The following is a 24,314-nucleotide window of genomic DNA, read 5'->3' as shown; positions in this document are numbered from 1 at the left end:
TAAAATGCACAATAAAAAGTTAAAATTCATACGATTGAACATAAAATTTGAATTATTATTTAACTTTTTAAAATTAAAATTTATTAATTTTTTTTAATTCATACCAAATCAATTTTAAGGGTATTATTGTAATAAAATTTTAGTATGAGAAATGATGATGAAGATATGAGTGGATGGGGCTATAGGGCAGAGTGAGAGTCACAACAACAGGCACGTCAGAGTGGTTAAGAAGTTGGACCAAGAAAAAAGCCCGTGTGGGCTGCGCGCTGGGCCATGCCTCTCAGCCCACGGCAACTTGTGGTGGTGGTGGATCCTAATCTCGCAGCTCCCCAGGTGGCAGGATCCTACTGGTCCACAGTATTTCCCCCAAAGTTATCCTAGTCAGCTTCTAGCTATGGTACATGAATGACTCAGCTGCTTCCACGTCGACATTGACATGCGATCAGAAAGAGTGTTGTTTTATTGAATTATTTTACAGGAAATGAAGCGATGAAGATGATGCATTATTTATGATCTTTAAAATAGTAAATTATTTCAAGAACGACTCAGACTTAAGGTCAAAGTGAAAGGGTTCAAGACGGTCTGGCGTTATTTAATAAAGAATTTTGATTAAATTTCTTATTTATGCGATACAGAGAAATTATATTTTTTTAAAAAAATAATAAAACCAAAGCAAGCACGAGATGAAACACTCATTGCACAGCTAGTGGAAGCCCTTTTCTGGGATGGTTTCATCTCTTTCATGTGCCTGCCCGTTGTGGTACAGTGGTAGTTGGCACGATGGTTGCCCATGACAGCTCTAGTCTCTGTGTGTATACTCCCTAATTATATATAGACTTGCTTGTATTTGGGTACGGCTCATGCACTTTTGAATTGATTATTATTTGACTAGGCAAAACAAATAAATTTTTTATTTCAGTTCTAAGTAAGTAGGGGAAACGACTTCAAATATGTTTGCAATATTATATTATGCTCAACTAATATTATGTTATGTTTCAATGGTCATTTGAATGCGGTTAATGAATAATTCAGTGTATCCTAAATTAAGCTTAGATAAAAATATTGTGTGTATATTTTAAATTATATAATGATGTTTTAATATCTAAAATGTCCTCATCTAAAACGCAATAAGACAATTAATATTTATGTAATTTATATGTATTATGTAATCTAAAATAAACATAAATAATGTACAAATAACATGACTTTTAGGATAATAAGACTGCCGCGCGTCCTGCCCGAGTAGAGATAACCTGCAAACTACAAAATCCTATATAGACGGGCGTGTAAGGCTCTCCCATGATTTTGTCTGCATCAAATAAATATTATATTATTTAACATAATTAATTTCCCAAAAACGAGGTATATCTCGCCATTTTCGCTTTGCACTTGACACGTGTCGTCAATCTGGGCCGAGTACAACCCCATCTGCAGAAAGTACACGTATCATCATCATCCTCTCCCATTTATTGATTCCAAAGCGCCAAAAGAAAGCCCCTGGGCCCCACCTCGGCCCAGACACGGGCCCCACCAGAAGCGCAGCCAACCACGAGATAATGCGGCTACTTTTCCCACCCACTAATGGCCCGCCACGTGTTGGACCCCGGATTCTCTCAGCCCCAACTTGTAATTGCCTACACTTACCCCCCCCATCCCCCGCCCTCCTCCTTACGGTTACTACCCACTCCCACCAGCCCACAAAGCAGAGCCACCCCCCACCCCCAGAGTTCACCATGCTGAAGAAGGAAAATGGCGTCCTAGCCTCCGGCAACAATTGGGCGCGTGTCTGTGACACGTGCCGCTCCGCCGCCTGCACCGTCTACTGCCGGGCCGACTCCGCCTACCTCTGCACCGGCTGTGACGCCCGCATCCATGCCGCCAACCGGGTGGCGTCACGCCACGAGCGCGTTTGGGTGTGCGAGGCCTGCGAGCACGCTCCCGCCGCCTTCATATGCAAAGCTGACGCCGCATCGCTCTGCGCCACCTGCGATGCCGACATCCACTCCGCCAATCCGCTTGCCCGCCGCCACCACCGCGTCCCAATCCTGCCCATTCCTGGCTGCCTCTACGGCCCCCCGGCCACTGACCCGGGTGGATCGGTGGTGGAGCCGTCAGCCGATGCCGACGACGAGTTCCTGGCCCCGGAAAACGATGAGACTATTGAAAAAGAAGACGAAGATGAAGCAGCTTCATGGCTGTTGCTTAATCCTGTCAAGCCCAATCCTAACCAGCACAACAATGGGTTCCTGTTCGGTGGAGAGGTGGTTGACGAGTACCTGGATCTTGCAGAGTACAATACATGCCAAGAGAATCAGTTCACGGATCAATACAATAACCAGCAACAGCAGCATGGAGGTGTTGCTCAGAAGAGCTACGGAGGTGACTGTGTCGTACCAGTTCAGAATGGAGAGGCCAAGTGTCAGCTCCAGCAGCAGTGGCAGCAGCAGCAGGCCCATAGCTATCAGCTCGGGATGGAGTACGAGGCCTCAAAAATTGGATATGGTTACCCTGCTTCAGTTAGTCACAGTGTAAGTTCTCCAAGTACCACATCAGTGATAATTGAAACTTCAATTGTATATGCTATTATTACTAGGTAGTTTTATGGGTCTTTGTTGAATTTGTGGTAGGAGCTTCCAATACATCAGTTTACCAAAAACACTGAACTGCTAACAACCAATTGGAAATACTTTTAACCAAACTAACTTCAAAATCTGCCCTCTGATGGTCGTCCCTGACATTCCACTTGCTGTTTTCCATGTGCAAAGAACTAATTTTGCTCAGATACTTCAAATCCAGCTCTCAAGTTTTTCTTTTTCTTTCTTGTTTAATTTTAAATTTAATCGAGAATTGGTTTCTAGTCCCTGTTTCTCTCTATGCAGAAAGACAGAGCTTGCCGATTTAAGTGACGTTTTTGTTGCTTTGTTTAGTAATACGAGATCCAGATTTGCCAGAAAGTGTACTTTACTGTTACCTTCTGACTTGGAGCTATTTGCCTTCAAAAGCCAACTTTTTTCTTAAAATATAGCTTTTCATGTATGTCGCAGATTTTATTTTATTTTTTTGGTGTTTCTCTGTATTTTGTTTCTTTGGACTTTTATTTTTTAATAAAAATAAAAAAATAAATCTGGGTAATGTGTGCTATACATGGATCATATAATAGTTGCGTTCTATGTTCAACTACTCCTAAAGGATAGGATTCGAGGGGCATCTACAGATAGTTTCTTCACTTTATCAACTCTTTTTCCAATTCGTCTTTCCTTTCTCCTCAAAAAGGCCGAATCTACTGGCTAGCTGTTTTTCTTTTTTCTTTCATCTCCCCCTCTCCCTTACTATTTTGGGTCTATATTCCCTTTCACCTTTTGACACGTCTTAAGTGATAATTCAATTCAAGCTTTTTCCACAAGCATTTTAAGGCAATTACAAGGCAGTTATAGTCCTTGACCCGTCCACTAAGAGTTCCTTCTATTCCTTACCTACATCAAAACATGTCTAATTGACAACCTTTTTATTTAAAAGGTTCCCCCACATTATGAATTAGTATTTCTTGTCATGCATTTGTTCCAAAATGCAATAGATTTGTGTCCTCGAAGTATGCTCTCCTCTTTTGTTGTATATAAAATTCTGTATTTGTGATTGTAAAACCAGGTCTCAGTCTCATCACTGGATGTGGGCCTTGTTCCAGAATCCACAGTGAGTGACGTCTCAATTTCTCATCCAAGACCCCCCAAGGGAACAATTGACCTTTTCTTGAGTCCTCCGATTCAGATGGCTTCCCAACTTACTCCAATGGACAGGGAGGCTAGAGTACTAAGATATAGGGAGAAGAAGAAGACACGGAAGTTTGAGAAGACAATCAGGTATGCCTCAAGGAAGGCCTATGCAGAAACCAGACCCCGGATCAAAGGCCGATTTGCAAAGAGAACAGAAGTAGAAGTTGAAGTCGACCAAATGTTTTCCACAACAGTGTTGGCGGTGGTGGATATGGCATTGTTCCATCATTCTAAATCCAGAAATTAGGACCCTTCCCGCCTATCAAAGAAAAAGAGGACTATTCACGTTAGAGTTGTACTGCTAATACTAAAGCTACTGCTACTACTGTATCTGTCTCAATCTAATTTGTCTCTCAAATAATGACAATATGCTCAGTAATTTTGTAAATATTTCTTCTTCTTGTTCCATTTCCTTGTAAATGCTTGAATACCTTGAATTTGTTGATTACTTTCATGCAATTAAAAAGAACTCCTTTCAGTTTTTTGCCACTAAGTTTTAGGCCTAAGGTGAAATTGATAAAAAAAAAAAAAAAAAGCTTACACATAAGGTGGCAAGTCATCCAAAAAGGAAGAGCTCACATGGCAGTGCTCTTTAAATGGAAAAGGATGGGGTTAGATACCTTTTGGGAGTGAAAGAACGATGTCCAGCCAGATGGAAAGGCGTGATAAAGGAACTCACTGTAAAACCCTCGCATTGGGTTGAAGGCTCCGCAACTCCTCTCTGTTTCAGAAATGGTATTCTAGCTTAGCTTCACTGACAGAAGTCCTTTGTACTTCGATCTGATCTCTCTGTTTTCACATGAAACAACCGAGTTATGCCAAGTTGCTAGCCCTGATGTTTCCTTTCAATAGAGAACTTCGCAATGAGATTCTCATTCCATTTTTTTTTCTTGATAAATAAAACTATCAAAAAGAATTGTCGAGGAGGGGACAAACTGCATATATGAAAGAGAAGATTCTCATTTTAGTCTTAGATTTTCCAACTCTGAGGCAAAATAATCCAAATCCATATAGAAAGGAGAAATAGATAATATTTCTACTCTCACAAAACACGAGTTACCATAAAGGGAAGCATGATATCCTTAACTGATACCTACAGAATCTGTATCAAAGAAAGCTTTTATTCCTGGAATTGGGTGAACCTATAAACCCAACGGTCATTTCTGTTAAGATTATGTACCACAAATTTGCATTACATAATTAAGCAAAATTAAATATTTTTTTCATCTGTACTATTAACCTGTGTGGGTTAAGGCTTGATATGTTGTTGATTATTACCCCGTGTTTAAGGATTATTTGTGATCTTGTGAAGAAAAAGGAATATAAGTTTGGGAAATAAGCCTACATCATAGTGCCAATCATTTGCTTGATCAAATGCCAAGAAGATAGCAAGTCGCCATCATCATCAATTGCACCTTATTCTAATCAAGTTAGGGTCGGTGGCATAACATTCATAATGCCAATTGACTTCTAAAGGTTACCTTGATAATACAAATCTATTCAAAATAACGATGCAGCAAAATTTTATGTCATATGCTTTTCCTAATGCAACTCTCTAGCGAAGGAATGATGAGATAAAGTTCCAACACCATTTTCATATGAAAAAGTTACATGAAATGGCAGTGAATGAAGATAATTGATGTGGTTGTGTTCCATCACATAGTTGATATTATGAAACCAAGCAAGAGTCTATCACACAAAACCACTATCTATATGATCATTCGACCTCGTACATAATAATAAAACCTTGTTCATAAATCAAAATACCAACTTCTCACATTATAACTAATACTGCAAGTTACAACCCTAATTTTTAGTTTTGTGCATTCAACTAAATATTCACATAGACCGCTTCACTAAAGTTATATTCCCTTAAGTTATATCCTTGGCCCTAAATCATACCCAAGATTGGCACTTGTCAAGTTATAGTTTCCTTTTATACCCTTGACCTTAACATCATACCCAATGTTAATCATATCCTTAGAAGACCCCCATAAAGGCAGGCAGGGAGCTTTCCAAAAAAGCACAGATAACCACACAGTCTCTACTGTTGTTAATCTACCCTCCTCTGCTATAAATTTATCAGAATCTTCAAATATGCTCTGTCCAGGCCCCAATGCAATAGCCTGAACAGACTTGTCATATAAACTTCAAGTAAAGCCAATTATTCAAAGTTCATTAAATATAATGCTTATTTTTTCCCTATATTCAGAAAGTTATCCAGTTTATTATGGACAGTTGGACTTCAAGATCTGCAGAACCCCCGGGTCAATATCATCCTACCTGGTCTGGATTTGAAACAGTGCACTCTGTTCATTATAGCATTTCTCCTCCTTGTTTACTTCAACCATGTATATTGTTGCATGACGACATATACAGGATGGGAAATAAGGATCAGGCTCTCAAGGAATTTCCATAGAAAGTTCCAAAGAGCTTAACCCTGGAATCAAATTAAGATTATATGACCCTTGTTGAAAACAAATCCATTAGCTTTCTTGTTAGTTTGTCAGCTCTTGTACATTAAGCCTAAAAGATTTAGAGGATCATGTTCCACATAATAGAACTCATCCAAGTCTGCATCTCCTATATTGTGTGAAGACAGAAATGGCTTATCTCAATATAGCGGTCACTATAAGATGGGTTTATCCAACAAAAATGATATCCTCTTGTTCCAATGTTGCAGCTCCTAAAGCAGATCGCAATGTTGACTTTTGTGGATCAAATTCATTTATAAAAACCAAAAGGCAAAAAGTAAAAAGAAAAAGTGAAAAGACCAAGTAAAGAATAAACAAAGCTTTCATGGACGAAACACTTTATGACAATAAAGCTTGATGCCAAGTGCATACTATGAAAACCACATCAGCCTGGCTGAGTGCTCTTTTTTGGGCTCATTGATCCTTGGGACCTTTTAGTATCCATATCTGAACAGCCATTCGCCAAGCATCAGTGCTTTTTCTCCACTTTGTAAGCACTGAGACTAAGATTCTTACCTTTTTGTCATCAATTATATTCTGCCAGTGAAAGATGTGGCCAAACGAAAAAAGAAGGTACTGATATGGACATTCTTCATGTGAATGCTTACCTAGATTCTTTCTTTTGTCACAGTAGTGACTTTTGAATTCAATCTTACTTAAGAAGGACCAGGTAGAAGACGTATCCAGGAAATAGAAGCTAAAGTTCTGAATGCACCAAAGTAAAAGGTACAACAATCATAATCTTCAACAGAAAAAAATGTGCGACACTTTTTCAAGGATATACACATTGGATTTTTTAACAGGAAAAAGTGAGGTTCAGACAAAGTCAGTATGACTATGAGTATAATAATCATTATGTGCTGCACATTTTGTTTGAGCTATTTAATTTTCAACATTTTTTAAATGTCCAATTCAGCAGTGCCAGGCAGCTAGCCTGCATCACTTTCTAACTCATAGGCATTAGGTTCTTCATTCTTCGCCAATTCTGACCATTAAAGTTTTTTTTCTGTAAGTAATACTGACCATTAAAGTTACCCACCATACAAAGGCATTTAAAATATGTAGCTTTTCACTCACTTGGAGACTTCAGTAGGATATTCATTAGTGAGATTCAGCTTCAGTATAGCCATGCCATATTAAAAAATTTAGGGACAATTTTAATTTTCATTCTCTCTTTAATAACTCTTGATTTTGTTCATAATATATGGAAACTAAATGTTCAAGAGTCAATATAGGCATCACAGAGCTAGCACGAACTTTTTAAGTGAGGTATGATATTCAAACAAGCACTTAAAAATGAGCTCTTGCAACAATTGAAAACTACTCCTCGCTTTTGTCACTGCTCATGGGTATTAACATTTCATGGAAGTCACTCTCATCAGAAAATGTTTGGGAATGCTACCTGATAGTATCACGTATTGTTGGAAAAATAGACTGAAAAATGTCTCACATTCCGTATGAATGATACAGCCCTATTAATAGGGTAAGAGATTACAACATAGGAAAGATTACACGTGCTAAAAACAAGGAAAGTTAAGCTGTACAAAGCATAAAAAGATTTCCTGTACCAGGGATAGGAAAGTATCTAAATCTGGACCAATAATCAATGTCAATAATTTCCAAAAAACTGAAGATCAGATCAAATCAGAGATTATTTGACTAATGAATCTCTTGAGATCATAGCCAATCATCTCGTGAATCAACACTCCCCCTCAAGCTGATGAATGAATATCTATCATTCCCAACTTGCATAAAAGCTCTTCAAATCTCTTGGTAGGCAGTCCCTTTGTCGGCAGTCCCTTTGTCAATATGTCAGCCAACAAATTTCAGAGGAAACAAAGGATATGCAAATCAACCGAGCCTCTAACTTTTCCTTAATGAAATGTCGATCTATCTCAACATGTTTCGTTCGATAATGTTGCACTAGGTTATGTGCAATGTTGACGGCTGACTTGTCACAAAACAACTTGATTAGACCATGGCTAGTAATCCTTAGATCATCCAAGAAAATCTTTAGCCACAACAATTCACATAAACTAAGGGCCATAGCTCGAAATTCAGCCTTAGCACTGGACCTAGCCACTATACTTTGCTTTTTACTCATCCAGGACACTAGATTCCCTTCTAAAAACACACAAGAGCCTATTGTAGACCTCCTATCCACAAGGGAACCCACATAGTTAGCATCTGTGTATCCTATAATAGCCAGGTTACCCCCTGATTTGAATAAAAGCCCTTTCCTAGGTGTTGCCTTTAGATAGCACAAAATCCTCCTCACTGCCTGCATGTGCTCTTCTGTTGGGCTGTGCATAAATTGACTAATCAAGTTGATAGTAAATGCAATGTCATAAATTAAACGGCCTACCAACCTTTGATACCTTCCTTTGTCTACCGGCTGACAACTAGGCCTCTCCCCTAATTTGAGGTTCGGTCCACTGGTGTACTAGCTACTCTTCCCCATAACAACCCGGTCTCCTTCAATAAATCCATGATATACTTCCTTTGGGAAAGGAAGACTCCTTCTTTAGAGTAGGCTGCTTCGATTCCTAAGAAATACTTGAGCTTACCAAGACTTTTAATTTCAAATGCATTTGCCAAATTTTCCTTCAACACCTGTTGTTCCTTAACATCATTTTCAGTGACTATAATATCATCCACATACACAAGCAAAGTTGTCACCCCATCCTTCTCAGAGTGTTTAATAAAAATAGTGAGATCTCCAGTACTTTGTCGGTATCCCATCTACCTCATAGCATTGGAAAATTTGTCGAACCAGGCTCTTAAAAATTGCTTCATCCCATAGAGTGTCTTTTTCAACCTGCGTACCTTGTCCGAGACCTCTTTATTAAACCCTGGAGGTGGCTCCATAAAAACTTCTTCCTCTAGATCACCATGGAGGAAGGCATTTTTCACATCAAATTGCTGCAACTACCAACCACAACAACTAGCCAGTGATAGGAGTATTCAGACGATTGTCATTTTTGCCGTTGGTGCAAATGTCTCTAAATAATCTATTCTCTTAGCAACTAACCAAGCTTTATATCTTTCCAATGTTTCATCTGCATTATACTTCAAATTAAACACCCATCTGTAGCCCACAGGTTGAACCCCCTTTGGTCTAGGCACCATCTCCCACGTTCAATTCTTCTCCAAGGCTCTCATCTCTTCCTACATAGACTGTGTCCACTTCCGGTCCTGTAATGCCTCCTCAACTATCTTAGGAATGGTTATGGAGCCAAGGGAAGACAAGAAGCTCTTATGCTTTGGTGAGAGCCAATGATAGGAGATATAATTAGCCAAGGGATGTTGTGTGTAACTTCTAATTCCTTTTCTAATAGCAATAGGTAAATCTAAATCATTGGGAATAGAGTTAGAATGAGTAGGTGATTGAGGTAGTTCAATACCTGGCTTTGGGACAAATGTTGACCCCTATTGAGAACACGAAATAGGTTAAAACCTTCTCTTGAAGACATAGGACGAGCCCTTAAACCTGACAGGAGATGGAAGCAATGGCTGTACTAGAAGAGGAGAATCTAGTTTCAGTGATTGCTTACCTAAACCCGAGGACTCCAGCATAGGTAAGTTAGGGCTATGTTGTGATTCAGGTGCAACTAAGACTGACTCTAGAGCAGTGTTCGGTTGTGCCAAGTCCAAAATGGGAAGATCTCCATGGTCACTAGTGACAATCTCCCCCAGGTGACCAAGAAGAGTAGTCCCAAAAAATGATTGAGTTTCAACAAAGGTAACATCCTTGGACACAGAATTTCTGAGTGGGAGGATAATAGCACTTATATCCCTTTTAAGTAGGGGAATAATAAAAAAAAATGAAAGTGCCCTAGAATCAAATTTATCTCGGTGGTGTTTAGAAATGTGAACAAAAGACACAACCAAACACTTTGGGGGGAAGAGAGGTATGAAGGCCAATATCAAGAAAGTGGGAAGAAAGACACTGTAATGGGCTGAGATTCTGCAACAGTTTAGAAGGAACTCGATTAATAAGATAGGTTGCAATCAACACTGCTTCTCCCTAAAAATGCTTGGGAACATGATGGTGATGTAGAAGAGCTCGAGTAAAATTGAGTAAATGCCTCATTTTCATTTTAGCAACCCCATTCTATTGAGAGGTATCAACGTAAGAGAATTCATGGATGATACCTTCTTGCTAAAAGAACAAATAAAGGTGCTGATCAAAATAGTCTTTTGCATTATTAGTATGGAATCTCCGAATGGGGAATCCAAATTGAATAGAAATCATCATGTGGAATAATGGTAGGATGTTGCCAATGGTTGCCTTATCCTTTAATAGGTACACGGTACACCAAGTCATACGTGTGCAGTCATCAATAAATAAAGTGAACCATCTAGCCCCAAAACAATTGGGAATCCTAGATGGGCCCCAAACATCATAATGCACCAAGGAAAAAGAAATGGAAGAGAGTTTATTACTAATTGAATAAGACACCCGATGATGTTTAGAAAATTCACACACATCATAGTGAAAATTAGCAACATCTAAACACGAAACAAAGAAGGAAACATGGTCCTTAATGAGCTGAAAGGAGGATGGCCTAAACGAAGATGCTGAAGCCATACTTCAATCATGGTGGGAGTAGGTCGTGATGAACAGGCTAGGATAAGTTGATCCCCCATAGGAAGCTCACAGTCTCTCTTCAAGTAGTACACCCCATTTCATTCCTCAGCAACACCAATCATCTTCCCTAAGTCCAGTTCCTGAAACACACAAGTATGAGGAGAGAAAACCACATGGAAGTTAAGGTCTTTTGTGAGCTAATGAACAGAAATTAGGTTGGTGGGGAGACTAGGCACATGAAGGACATGTTGAACAGGAAGTGAGGAATTCAAAAACACACCTCCCTAGCTTGCTATAGGGACTGTATGACCATTAGCTACTGTTATTCGTTTGGAACTAGCTATTGGTATATAGGTTGCAAAAGCATTTAAGTCATAGGTTATGTGGTCGTGGCTCCAGAATCCAAGATCCATAAGTCATTCTTAATAGTGTGTGAGGTATTAAAGGACTCGGAATTGAAGCACAAATCTGTTTGGCTAGAGAGCACGATCCACCTTGGATAGTTTTTAGGAAGGACTTTCGTTTACTGATTTCTTCAGCATTTAACTCACCCGAATCAAAAGTGGCAGTAGAATCTTCCTTTTCTCTAGTTTCCTCTTGCTCTTTGGTTGTGAGATGAGCCTGTGCTTGATTTATGGATTGTAAGTTCCTGAATCCTCCCATCTTGCTTAAAACAGCCTCATTTCCATGCAACTTGAAGCATGTATCTCTAGTGTGTTTCGGTTTCTTACAATATGAACACCATAAACCTTGTGGATTCTACTGCTTAGAGTGAAAATCATTCCTTCCTTGTTGTGACTTAGACCAAGATCCCTGCACCTTGTTAGACACCTGTGCCTTAGGATTAGGATCATTAAACATTGCTATCCTTCTATGTTCTTCACTACGGATTATGAAGAACATCTCATTCAGGGATGACAATTTATCTCTGCTAAGAATCTGTACCCTTACCTAATCATACTCTGGATTAATGCCAGCCAAGAACTCTACAATCCTATCTCTTTCAAACATGGAAGTGAGAATGACAACATCTTCATTGCACGCCATTTTAATGTCTTGATAATGATCTAACTCAACCCAATATTCATTCATCCTATTGTAGTAGTCAGTTACCAACAATGACCCTTGCTTGGTACTACTAATTCTTCTTTTAATTTCAAAGACAACGGAAGCATTTTGCACCTCAAAATAAGTCCTCCAAACCATTTCCCAAATATTCTTGACTGTAGATAGAGACATATAATTCTTGCTTACCTCTGGTAGCATAGAACTCCAAAGCCATGACATCAGCATCGAGTCCTCGATATCCTACGCAGTGAATACTAGATCAAAGGTCTTGGGTGTTAGTCCAATAAGATGGGCTATTTTCCCTCAACCCTTCAAGAAAGTTCTCACCAATTGTGACCACTGGAGGTAGTTTTTGCCATCTAGACAATATGAGCAATGCATCCCCAGTAGCTCACTAGTAGGAGCACTACCAGTTGATTGTTTGAAAGGTATAGCATCTCCCACAAAGATAAGAGGTGTTGCTTCAGAGATTTTTGACATGATATATGGTTACAAAGATAGGAAAAGAAAGACATCAAGGGAGACAATACTGTGACAATGAAGGCACATAGTAGACAAACTGAGAAAACAATGATTGGGTTATGGCTCTGGTACCATGTTGGAAAAATAGACTGAAAAATGTCTCACATTCTAATAGGGTAAGAGATTACAACATAGGAAAGATTGCACATGCTAAAAACAAGGAAAGTTAAGCTGTACAAAGCATAAAAAGATTTCCTGTACCAAGGATGGGAAAGTATCTAAATTTGGACAAATAATCAATGTCAATAATTTGCAAAAAAACTGAAGATCACATCAGTGTCTAAATCAGGGATGATTTGACTAATGAATCTCTTGAGATCATAGCAAATCATCCCGTGAATCAACATGTATAATCCCTTGATTCTCTTCTATAAGCAAGTGCTGTAAGCACAGGGTGAAACCAACCCCATGTAATAACATTTTGCTTTTGGTGGCTTGTCCACACAATCAAGATCAACAAACATTATTCTAATCAAAAAATAAACATCCAATAACTTGCATTTACTTTACCATATTCTTGGTCCAGGTAGGTTTACACCAAATACTGGTACTCATGTTGGAGCTAACTAACAAGGCTCTTGTATAGAAATTTAATGAGTAGACCAAATCTTTAGTAATAATGCTCTCCAAGCATGTGTAAACATTGAATCTTCACTTTCCAAGACCACTATTTAATGAGTCGACCAAATCTTAACTACTCTGCTTGTAATCTAAGGTTAGTAGGAGAATACAAAAACAAAGGGAAAATAATGTTAAAGGGTTGGCTAAAGCTGTCTAAAAAAGGTTGCAGCTTTACCTTGGACCTGAAATGGATTAAAAACTACTCTAGATGTGATTAAAAGGCCCAAACCCAACCCAGATATGAAAGGCTGAGCCAAAATCCATTCTATTACCCAAAACAAAAAGAAAATCAGTGAGAAACCAAACCTAGTCCTAGATAAATGGGAAAATTCGACCCTAAACCCCTATCAAAAGGTAAAACGCAACCCAATTTTGAAGAAATAGTTTATACAGATTGACAAATAAAATATTTGGTTGCATTTGCATTTTATATCCAGATGTATTGATGGAGTTGTCCGTTGTGGACCAGATGATGTATTTTGACATTTTTATTGTTTGGTAAATTTCACCCTGACCCCATGTGGTATGGGTCATTTTAAAATTTATCCCATGTGGTTTACTTAAGTATTTTAGACCCTTACGGATTTTTTTTCCAAAACAACACATTTTGTTGGGTAAAAAATATGTTTATTTTGCAAAATATGTTTTAAGAAAAAAACATAGGGACCTAAAATACTAAAAGTAAACCAAATGGGGTGTCTAAAGAAATGACCTTGGTGAAATTTACCCTTTTGTAGTTTTGTTTTATAGATGTGAGGTATATTAATGGTGATTCTCAGTCTTTGACAGTTTATGCATGGAATTGGGTTATTCAGAGGGTTGTAGGTTCGTAGGGGGCCCTCTACCTTCCTAGGGATTCATGCCAGTCACACCCCCTAGAGAAAAAAAAAAAAAGCAGAATTGGGTAGACACATGGAGGAATGTAATAAAACTGTATTCATTGAAAGTAGACACATGGAGTCTTCCAATCACAGGTAATTCTCCTTCAAAATAACCGTGGGACAGGAGCAGAATTGGGTTCCAAATTCATCCAATGTCGCTGAGTTGAAAAACAGACCAACTTGAACCGCCAATTTAAATTTATTGAGCAATACACTATCAAAAGGAATAGTGGACACTCCTGTGTTATGTTCCCCCAGTTGTACAGGACTTGCCCTCAAGTTATTGTTGTTTTCCTCGCCATGATAATGGGAAAGATCAGCAACATTAAAAGTGTTTGAAGTTCTATAATCAGCAGGTAAATCAATCTTGTAGGCATCCTCGCCAATGCATTTCAGAACTTTGAATGGACCACCAGCCTTAAACTCTGACTTGCACCCCAGATGTGTATTTAACAGCAAAGCTAAAGGTCTATAGAAATTCAAAATCCAAAAAGCATGCCGATTATTGAGCTTCTTTTGGCTATGGAGAAACTGAAATGCCTCGTGATCAGAAACAAGTAGAAATGGCTGGGGATCCAAATATTGGTTCCAGTGGTCCAAAGCTTTCACATTAGCATAGAACTCTTTGTCATAAGTTAAATTCTTTTAGCAAGAATCATTAAACCTCTCTCTAAAGAAAGCAATTGGCTTACCTTCTTCAATAAGAACACTAGAGGTGCCACTGTCAACTTCAAATACCTTGTTGAAATCTGGTAGTGAAAGAACAGTTGCTGTGCCAGCTTCTGTTTGATGAGTTCAAAACTCTTTTGAGCCGCATTTGTCCAATTGAAACTTCCACCCTTTAAGCGCTCTGTTGCTGAAGCAAAGATAGTACTGAAGTTTCTCACGAGACAACAGTTAAAAAAAAAAAGAAGAAAGCTCTGAATTTCATGAAGTGCCTTTGAAACTGGTCAATTGGAGATAATTTCTACCTTGCTAGGGTCCATCTGCACCCTTTAGCACTCCAAATTTCTCAAAATTCATCCTTCTTTGGCACAAGAAGAGCAGGTACAACACATGAGCTCCTTACTTTCTGTTACCAACCCCTTTTCCACCCGCTCGTCTACTTACCTTTGCAGCTCTTCATGCTCCTTGGGACTCATTCTGTAGGCTTCCTTGTTGGGTATGATAGCGCCAAGAATAAAACCAATGCATATTGAATCTCTCTAGTTGAAGGAAGGCCAAAAGGAATTTTCTCAGGAAGAACATCATGGAACTCAACCAGAAGTGGGTGAACAATTAGGGATCATATTTTGCTCATCATCAAATTCAAAGTCTTAGGCTACATTTAAGCTTGCAACAATCTTCTCAAATTCAGACTTAAACCAAGTGTATTTCCTCTCCTTTAGAACGTTTGGAAACGGCCTCTAGTTTTTGTATGACCCAAGATGATTTTTGCTATCCTGAAGAAAAACATAGGTATGTTCTAGCTATTACACTCCTATCACAAATTCACTGAAGTGTTAGCTACCTCTTGTCTCATGTGCCTCTCCCTATGCTTGAAAGACTGACTTAGGACTCACCAAAGGTGAAGAGGGCTAGTGCCAGAACAGAAAAATCCATGATAAGGAGTTCTTAATTCAAATTGAGGGAGAAATAGGAAGAAGTGGGGGAGAAACAGACAAAATAATAGGGAGAACTAACAGAAATGAGGGATAAAACTAACAAATAAGGGAGAAACAGTAAGAACTTGAGAGAAAGTAAGAACTTTAATTCTGATCATTGATATTTCCATAACTTAATATATAAAGCTATTACAGAGCAGTTACCACTCCCCCACTACCAACAATTGCTCCTAAAACACTCTGTAATCTCCTAAATCACTCCATAATTGATAATAACCTAAAAATACAATTAATAACTAACTCCTTCTGCAAAATAAAATAATCTGCTACAAAAATAAACTACCCAACTAATCCTGGTCATGACATTCACTCCCTCTTAAAAGATTTCTTGTCCCCAAGAAATCTCAGTAAATAGACCAATATTTCTTCATCCAATCACTGTTTTCACTATCTGATTCATCCTTCTTAGATTGTAGGATGCAGAATCCTTGACCTTCATGTAGTAATCACACCAGTTAGTTTTAGTAGTAAGTATTCTGGCAACCTCATGATCTTCCATCATCTTCTGAAACACATCAAGGTTCTCTTGTTCAGTTCGCTTCAATTGTTCCTTCTGCATCCTCCTCAGCCTCCAGGTCCAGTTGGATTCGACATTTACAAACTCCAACCATGCCTTAAAAGCATCTTTTGCTTCTTGTTTGTTGGCGCAAACCCAAGGTTCATCTTCCACAGATTTCTCCTCCAATGGTGTCCCATTGACTAGTCCAACAACCTCTATTCCTTTCTTGACATCGTGAATTACCTGATCTATTACCGATAATTCATCCACTTCTTGCAAATCGAGGTCTTAGGTAGGATTCCAACTTCTGCTGGAATCGGTTCTGCAGTGGATCTTGAATAAAGATCCACTAGTATACTGACTTGAAACTTAATTGAAATCAAATCCAATAAGTCGTTTAACTTTTGGTTGATGTTAGCAAAACCTTTCTCGAATGTTTTCTCCAATGACTGCACAATATCTCTGGAGGCCGTATTCTCTTCCTGGCAATGGCCCATTTCCTCTTGCATCTGCCGCAAACCCAACTCCATGGCATCCAACCTCGCCTCCATGTGCTTTGTGCAGGTCTCTTCTGCCATTTCCTTGGTCGAAGCCTTTTAACTTCACTCTGAACAACAACTGTAACTGCTTCCAATAATTGGTAACTGCCTCTGAAATTGCTTCCAAAAACCGCCTTGTTCTACTTGCCCTCAAGTCTTGATTGAAAACACCTAGATCCAACCAAGAATCGGACTACTCTGCTACCAATTGTCAAAACCCTAGTCCTAACTAATGTTTTCTTTGAAGATTGAATTGAAATTGAGGGAGAAATAGAAAGAGGTGGGGGAGAAATAGACAGAATAATAGGGAGAACCGACAGAAATGAGGGAGAAAACTGACATAAATAAGGGAGAAACAGTGAGAACTCGAGAGAGAGTAAAACTTAAATTCTGATCATTGATATTCCCGTAATAAGGGCTATAGCTTAATATATAAAGCTATTACAGAGCAGTTACCATGCCCCCCCCCCCCCTACCAATAACTGCTCCTAAAACACTCCATAACCTCCTAAATCACTCCATAACTGACAATAACCTGAAAATACAATTAATAACTAACTCCTGCAAAATAAAATAATCGACTACAAAAATAAACTACCCAACTGGTCCTGGTCGTGACACCCACTAAGTTGCCTTTTGTCTTCCTCTCTCTTTTACTACAAATTTCTCCATTTCATGTACTCGCCTCATATTCTTTATAAGGGCATAATATCCTACATCTTGTTTAAGGGTTTCTCACTAAGTTTTCTTTGATCTTCCTCTTCCTCTCCCTCTTTTACTCTAAACTTTCTCCATTTCATTCACAAACCTTGTAGGTAGATCAATCAGTCTTCTTCAAGCATGTCTAGTCCATCTTAATCTTATCTCCTGCATCCTATCCGGAATAGTGTCACTCCAACCTTGTCATATATAATCTCTTTTTCCTATATTTTGTCTTTTCTTGTATGGCCACACATTCTACTATAATATCCTCATGTTAATTACACCCATATTTAACACATGCTAGTACTTAATTGGCCAACATTCAAAGTCATACAACAAAGATAGTCTTATAGTTGTCTGACAAACTTTTCTTTTAGCTTTAAAGGGATTTTATGATCACATAAAACGTTGGATGCACTCTCCACTTCGACCTCCCTACCTTGATTCTATGAGTAACATCCTCTATAATCTCCTTTTTCCTTTATAACAATTGATCCTAGATATCTAAATTGGTATTTTCTTGGGACAATTTGATTTTTAAGTCTTACATGACATCATTTGCATGTCATTTTTACAAAACACACATTCCATATATTTAGTTCTTCATCTAGCATAGCTAAACTAGTCTTTTCAATTTACTCTTTTGGAAGTAATAACACTCAAAGAATAAAGGTTCAGGCTCATTATAAAGTGGAGGCCAGCAAACGCTTTGACGAGGCTCACGCTAATCCATGGACACCCACAGTATCAATTACAGCATTGTTGTTTGTTGGGCATTAGTACTTCATTCACTCATTTAAACAAATTGGTCACCTCATCATCACTTAAGCTACCAACATGGTGCAACACAGAGAGTACTAATATGGTGTCATTAGAGTTTGCATTTAGTTAAGTTATCATGTGGTAATCAGAGGCATAAAAGAAACAAGAAGTTTGCATTTGTTTATGTTTCATGTATTTTTAACAGTTGTAACAAGTAACTACCATGTAATGGTTAGTGTTGTTCGTTTTTTCTGTTTCAATTATATTCCTTGTAAATGTTGCCCCTATCCTCTATAAATAAGGGGTTGGCATGTGTTATTTGTGTATTCTTGTGTTAGTGCTTGTACCGATTGTGTTCTTGTGAATAGAGCTATGAGTGCTTGTACCAATTGTGTTCTTGTGTTAGTGGTTTTTTGTTGGCTTCTTCAGTCTGAATATAGGATCATCAAGTCATTGATGATCTAAACCAAGATAAGTCCTTGGCCTCTTGTACTTTATGTTTTATCATTTTTCTTGTTATTAGTTTTGTTCTTGGTGTGGAAGTGCGAGATTGTGTATTGAGGGAAGCGATTCATTACTCAACAATTTGGTATCAGAGCTGGGTATCGCAATTAGGCAATCAAGAATCATTCTAAAGAAGACAAGACAGAATTGATGATCAAGAAATGGCATCATCCTCATCCACCACAACGTATGACATTGAAAAGTTCGACGAGCATAATGATTTTGCTCTCTAGAAAATGAAAATGCAAGCTCTCCTTGGGAATCTTGGATTGGAGGAAGCACTGGAAGGAGAGAAAAAGATGTCAAAGAATCTCATGGAGGATCAAAAGACAGAGATTCTAAAGAAGGCCTACAACATGCTGATCCTGAGTTTGGGTGACAAGGTTTTACGAGAAGTGTCCAAGATGAAATCTGCTGCAGAGATATGGCTGAAATTGGAAAGTTTCTACATGACAAAGTCTTTGTCAAGTCGACTCTACCTAAAGGCAAGATTTTTCGTCTTTAAAATGCATGATGGCCAAAAGTTACATGATCATATAAACAATTTTAATAAGCTTTGCCTAGATCTAGAGAACATAGATGTCAAGTACGATGATGAGGACAAAGCACTGGTTTTACTTCATTCCCTTCCAAGATCCTATGAAACTTTTGTTGACATTTTAAAGCATGGTAAAGATACACTATCACTAGATGATGTGATAGGAGCACTTAACTCTAAAGAACTGCAGTACAAAGTAGAGGGAAAACATCCATCAGGTTATGCTCTCACAATAAAACTTAGGTCAAATAAAAGAGATCCTAGGGTGAGAGGTAGATCAAGATCTAAGTCTAGAAGTGGCAAGAAAGCAGTAAAATGTTATTACTACCACGAAGGAGGACACATTAAGAGAAATTGTCCTAAAAAGAAAAAGGATTTTCAAGAAATAAATATCACTGATGGTGGAGCCTCAATTTGTGAATTTGGGTCTGATAGTTCGAATGCTTTAGTGGTGTCAAAAAAATCAGAAAGTGAAGTATGGATTATGGACTTAGGATGTTCATATCACATGACACCAAATAAGCACTAGTTCTTGAACTATCAAGAAATAAATGGAGGCAAAGTGAAATGATCATGAGTGCAGGGTTCTTGGTATTAGAGACATAAGGCTGAAGATGCATAATAATACTTATAGGGCTCTAAAATCTGTAAGACATGTCCCTGAGTTAAAGAGAAACTTGATTTCTCTTGGAGAACTAGATAGGCATGGTCACAGTTTTAAGGGCAAGGGTGGAGTCCTAAAAGTTTCTAGAGGGTCTTTAGTTTGCAGAATGGGATATATATTCTGCAAGCCACTGCCTTGGATGGAGAAGCTGCAGTGGCAAGAGGAAAGGCGATACAGTCAAAACTATGGCATCTTAGGAAGTCCCGCATCATTGAACAAGGATTAAAGGAATTATCAATCCAAGGTATTCTGGAAAAAGATCAGGTGGCAGGACTTAACCAGTGTGAGTCTTGCATTTATGGGAAAGCCACTAAGGTCAAGTTTAGTAAAAAAAAGGCAATACGCTCTTCTAAGGAACCATTAGATTATATCCAAACCATTAGAATGGTTTCGATATATGTTTTGAAGTCGAAAGATAATACATTTGAGGCCTTCAAAACATGGAAAACAATGATTGAAAATCAGAAAGGTAGAAGGATTAAGACCATCAGGACCGACAATGGTCTTGAATTCTGTAATAAGGAATTCTCATAATTATGCAAAGATAGTGGGATAGTTAGACATCTAACTGCCCCTAGCAACCCAAAACAAAATGGCCTGGCAGAAAGGATGAATAGAACACTTCTTGAAAGAGTGAGGTGTATGCTATTTCATGCAAACCTATCTAAGGCATTCTGAGGGGATGCAGTGACAACTGCAGCATACGTGATAAATAGATCACCATCTACAGCTATTGGATTTAAGATTCCCTACGAAATGTGGACAGGGCATAAACCAAACCTAGAGCATTTAAGGGTATTTGGGTGCATTGCATATGCACATATAAAACAAGAAAAATTGGAATCCCGAGCAAAGAAATGTAAAGGGATATAAACTTTGGAACCTAGAACCTAGACATCAAAGGATATTAGTAAGCCGGGATGTCACCTTTGATGAGAACTCAACTGCTAAGGGTATTAATGGAGATAACCAAGAGAAACCAATGTCTACATCAAAATCAATAGATGTTGAGTGGCAGGAAAGAGTCCAAGATAATGGCTTTGATACCTCACATGATCAGGAATTTGATCAACAAGAAGAGAGTGAGGATGCAGTGGATGATCATGATTTTGATCCAAAAGAAGAGAGTGTTGATGAGCCGGATTCAAAAAATCAACCTGACCTGCAAAGATATAATGTTGCAAGGGATAGGCAAATGAGACAAAGTAAACCACCCAAAAGGTATGAATTCTTAGACCTGGTATCATATGCACTAACAAGTGCATCAGAGGTAACAGGAGATGAACCCTTGACATATGAGGAGGCTGTCCACTCTAAGGATTCAAGTAAGTGAATTGAAGCCATGAAGTCCGAAATAGATTCCTTGAGAAAGAATCAAACTTGGACTCTGATTAATAGACCTCAAGGACAAAGAATTGTGGGCTGTAAGTGGCTATACAAGATAAAAGAAGGGGTTGGAAGCAATGCTAAACCTAGATACAAGGCTAGGTTGGTGGCAAGAGGCTTCACTCAAGTCCCTGGAGTGGACTTCAATGAGGTACTCTCACCAGTTGTTAGACAAACCTCTATCAGGGTTCTACTTGCTATGACAGCCAAATTAAACTTGAACTTGGAGCAAATGGATGTAACAACAACTTTTCTACATGGAGAATTAGATGAAAGAATCCTTATGGAACAGCCAAAAGGTTTCAAATCAAAAGGAAAGGTAGAACAAGTCCGTTTATTGAAAAAATCCCTATATGGACTCAAGCAATCCCCACGTCAATGGTATAAAAAATTTGATATGTTTATGTTAAGTTAGGGATTTGCCAGGAGCTCATATGATTGCTATGTGTATTTTAAGCATGTGTCCAGCAGCATTTCGATCTATCTCCTATTATATGTTAATGGCATGCTGATTACTAGCCAATTAGGAAAAGAAATACAACAACTAAAGCTGGATCTAAAATCAACATTTGAGATGAAGGAGCTAGGTGAGGCACAGAAAATATTGGGTATAGAAATTACCAAGAATAAGCAACAAGGAACACTTTGCCTATCTTAGAAAACTTATCCAGAAAAAATAATTAGAAAGTTTGGAATGGTTGAGACAAAAGCTGTAAATGTCCCATTTGCCCAACACTTCAAGTTGTCATCAGATCAGTCTCCTATGGATAAGGAAAGTCTGGAAGAAATGAAGGATATACCCTACTCAAGTGCAGTAGGCAGCCTGATGTACAGTATGGTGTGTACTCGACCTGATCTAGCCCATGCAATGAGTGTTGTCAGTAGGTTTATGGCAAACCCAGGAAAGCCACACTAGAGTGCAGTTAAATGGGTGTTCAAGTATCTAAAAGGAACAATCAATAAGGCTTAGTTTATCGTGGAGCTAAGGCAGGAAGTGTAACAAGTATTCTAGGATATTCAAATGCTGACTATGCAGCAGATTTGGATAAAAGAAGGTCCACAACCGATATGTATTCAAGTTGTGGGATTCAACAGTGAGTTGGAAAGCAAGTTTACAACATGTAATAACCTTGTCAACCACTGAGGCAGAACACAAAATAGTTTCAGAGGCAATAAAAGAAGCCTTAGGTTGAAAGGACTAATAGGAGAATTACTTGGAACTTCTATAGAAACTACACTAATGTGTGATAGCCAGAGTGCCATACATCTGTCTAAAAACCAAGCACATCATGAGCGAACCAAGCACATTGATGTGAGTCACCATTTCATTAGGGAGATCTTGGACAGAAAGGAAACCAGACTGGTAAAGGTTGCAGGGGATGATAATGCAGTAGATATATTCACCAAAGTCGTTCCTATAACCAAGATGAAGCATTGCTTGGAGCTACTTCAGGTAGCCCCGAGGTGACTAAGCAGCCAAGCTTAGTGTGAGGAGAAGGAGGGATAAGTATCTACTCAAGATTGAAGACATTGAAGACTCAACTCATGCAAATGGTGGATAAATTGTTAGAGTTTGCATTTAGTAAAGTCATCATGCAGTAATCAATTGCATAGAGTTTGCATTTGAATATGTTTTAAGTATTTGTAATAGTTGTAACAAGTAACTACCATGTAACGGTTAGTGTTGTTCATTTTTTCTCTTTTGATTATATTCCTTTAAAATGCCACCCCTATCCTCTATAAATAAAGGGTTGGCATGTGTTATTTGTGTATTTTTCATATCGTGTACAAAGAGAGAAAGGCCTAGGGTTTAGACTTTGTAATCTCAAGAGAATAGAGTTGTGAGTCCTTGTACCGATTGTGTTCTTGTGTTAATGGTTTTTTGTCGACTTCTTCAGTCTACATGTAGGATCATCAAGTCATTGATGATCTGAACCAGGATAAGTCCTTGGCCTCTTGTACTTTCTTTTTGATCGTTTTTCTTGTTATTAATTATGTTCTTGGCATGGAAGTGCGAGATTGTGTATTGAGGGAAGTGATTTATTACTCAACAAGGAGATTTTGAACCTTTTTAGGATATCTTCATGTCATAGTAGGATACAAGAAATAGGCTCACCAAGGGCCCAAGCCACACAAGAACCCCTAAAGAAACAATTTTTAAAAGCAATGATAATTTAGATTATCAAACAGAAATTATTTATTTAGGGCATCTGATTCCGTATGTCGTTGCCTACCAGTTATTACTGAGAGTTTGCTTTTTCATTCATTCTAGAGTGACAGACAATGTTTCTTATTTGGACTGTTATTAATCCTCCAATACATGATTAAACTAACAGCAAGAAAATTAACTGCACCAACAGAGCTGATATTTAACTGCAGATACACAGGCACAAAGCATGCACACAACAAAAGCATATCCGTAACTCTAGAAATGGAACTTATAAATTTTCATATATTAAATAAAAGTTCTGCAAAGGGGACTCGTAAAACCTACAATGTGAAAAACATAAGGATTAACTCAGCGCAAAAAAAAAAAAAAAAAAAACATTATGATTATCAGATAAAAAAAATCATCAACGATTCAACATCATTATAACTACAAGCATGCATAATAAAAGTTATACAAATGAGATATTACCAGCCCTAGCCATAGCAAGACTTTTAGCCCCAAGGCCGCCGTTCAGGTTCGAGTCTGGAGAATAACCAGAGCCTTATCCAAAGGACAAAGGAATTGCCCTAGTGATTGAACCAAAAGAAAAACAATATGTGTGTTCATACAATATACAAGTACACATATATGCAAAAAGTAAAGAAAGAGATCGAGGTTGTGAGAATTACCATCTGCTGGGAGAGATTGTCGCTAATCAACTCTGCAAACTGAAATCAATGCGATAATATACGCCATTAATCAGGCAAATAGAATAGAACGGGTAAAAGAAAATTGAACATGTGTCCTGGCATTAAATTCGCGATCACCATAAATAATTACAATTCGCAAAGCTCGGAAGAGAGATCTGTGGACTGTGGATATAGAAAAGGCTCACTTACCGCCGGGAAATGTTGGAATCTGACGTGGCGCGATGGTGGCCCGGCCCAACAGGTTACCCGGGCCGCTATCGATGGCAACGG

At 38.4% G+C, this 24,314-nt stretch overlaps 1 protein-coding gene and 1 long non-coding RNA gene across 2 annotated transcripts; one reads left to right on the top strand and one right to left on the bottom strand.

Moving 5' to 3' along the window:
* Window positions 1-1,733: 1,733 nt before the first annotated feature.
* On the top strand, window positions 1,734-4,176 carry LOC127803598 (zinc finger protein CONSTANS-LIKE 2-like). The gene is given in 3 exon segments (XM_052339965.1): window positions 1,734-2,528; window positions 3,646-3,961; window positions 3,964-4,176. Coding segments are annotated over 3 exon segments (1,152 nt in total). The 3' UTR covers window positions 4,005-4,176.
* On the bottom strand, window positions 2,136-24,225 carry LOC127803599 (uncharacterized). Its single transcript, XR_008023537.1, has 4 exons — window positions 24,024-24,225; window positions 23,824-23,921; window positions 2,395-4,559; window positions 2,136-2,282 (listed from the first exon to the last, which is right to left on the bottom strand). It is a non-coding gene; the product is annotated as an uncharacterized LOC127803599 (long non-coding RNA).
* Between the last annotated feature and the right edge of the window lie 89 nt (window positions 24,226-24,314).

Source organism: Diospyros lotus, chromosome 6, assembly GCF_014633365.1.
Source record: "Diospyros lotus cultivar Yz01 chromosome 6, ASM1463336v1, whole genome shotgun sequence".
NCBI lineage: Eukaryota > Viridiplantae > Streptophyta > Magnoliopsida > Ericales > Ebenaceae > Diospyros > Diospyros lotus.
Note: the sequence above shows the minus strand (reverse complement) of the source record. Positions and strands in the feature narration are given on the sequence as shown.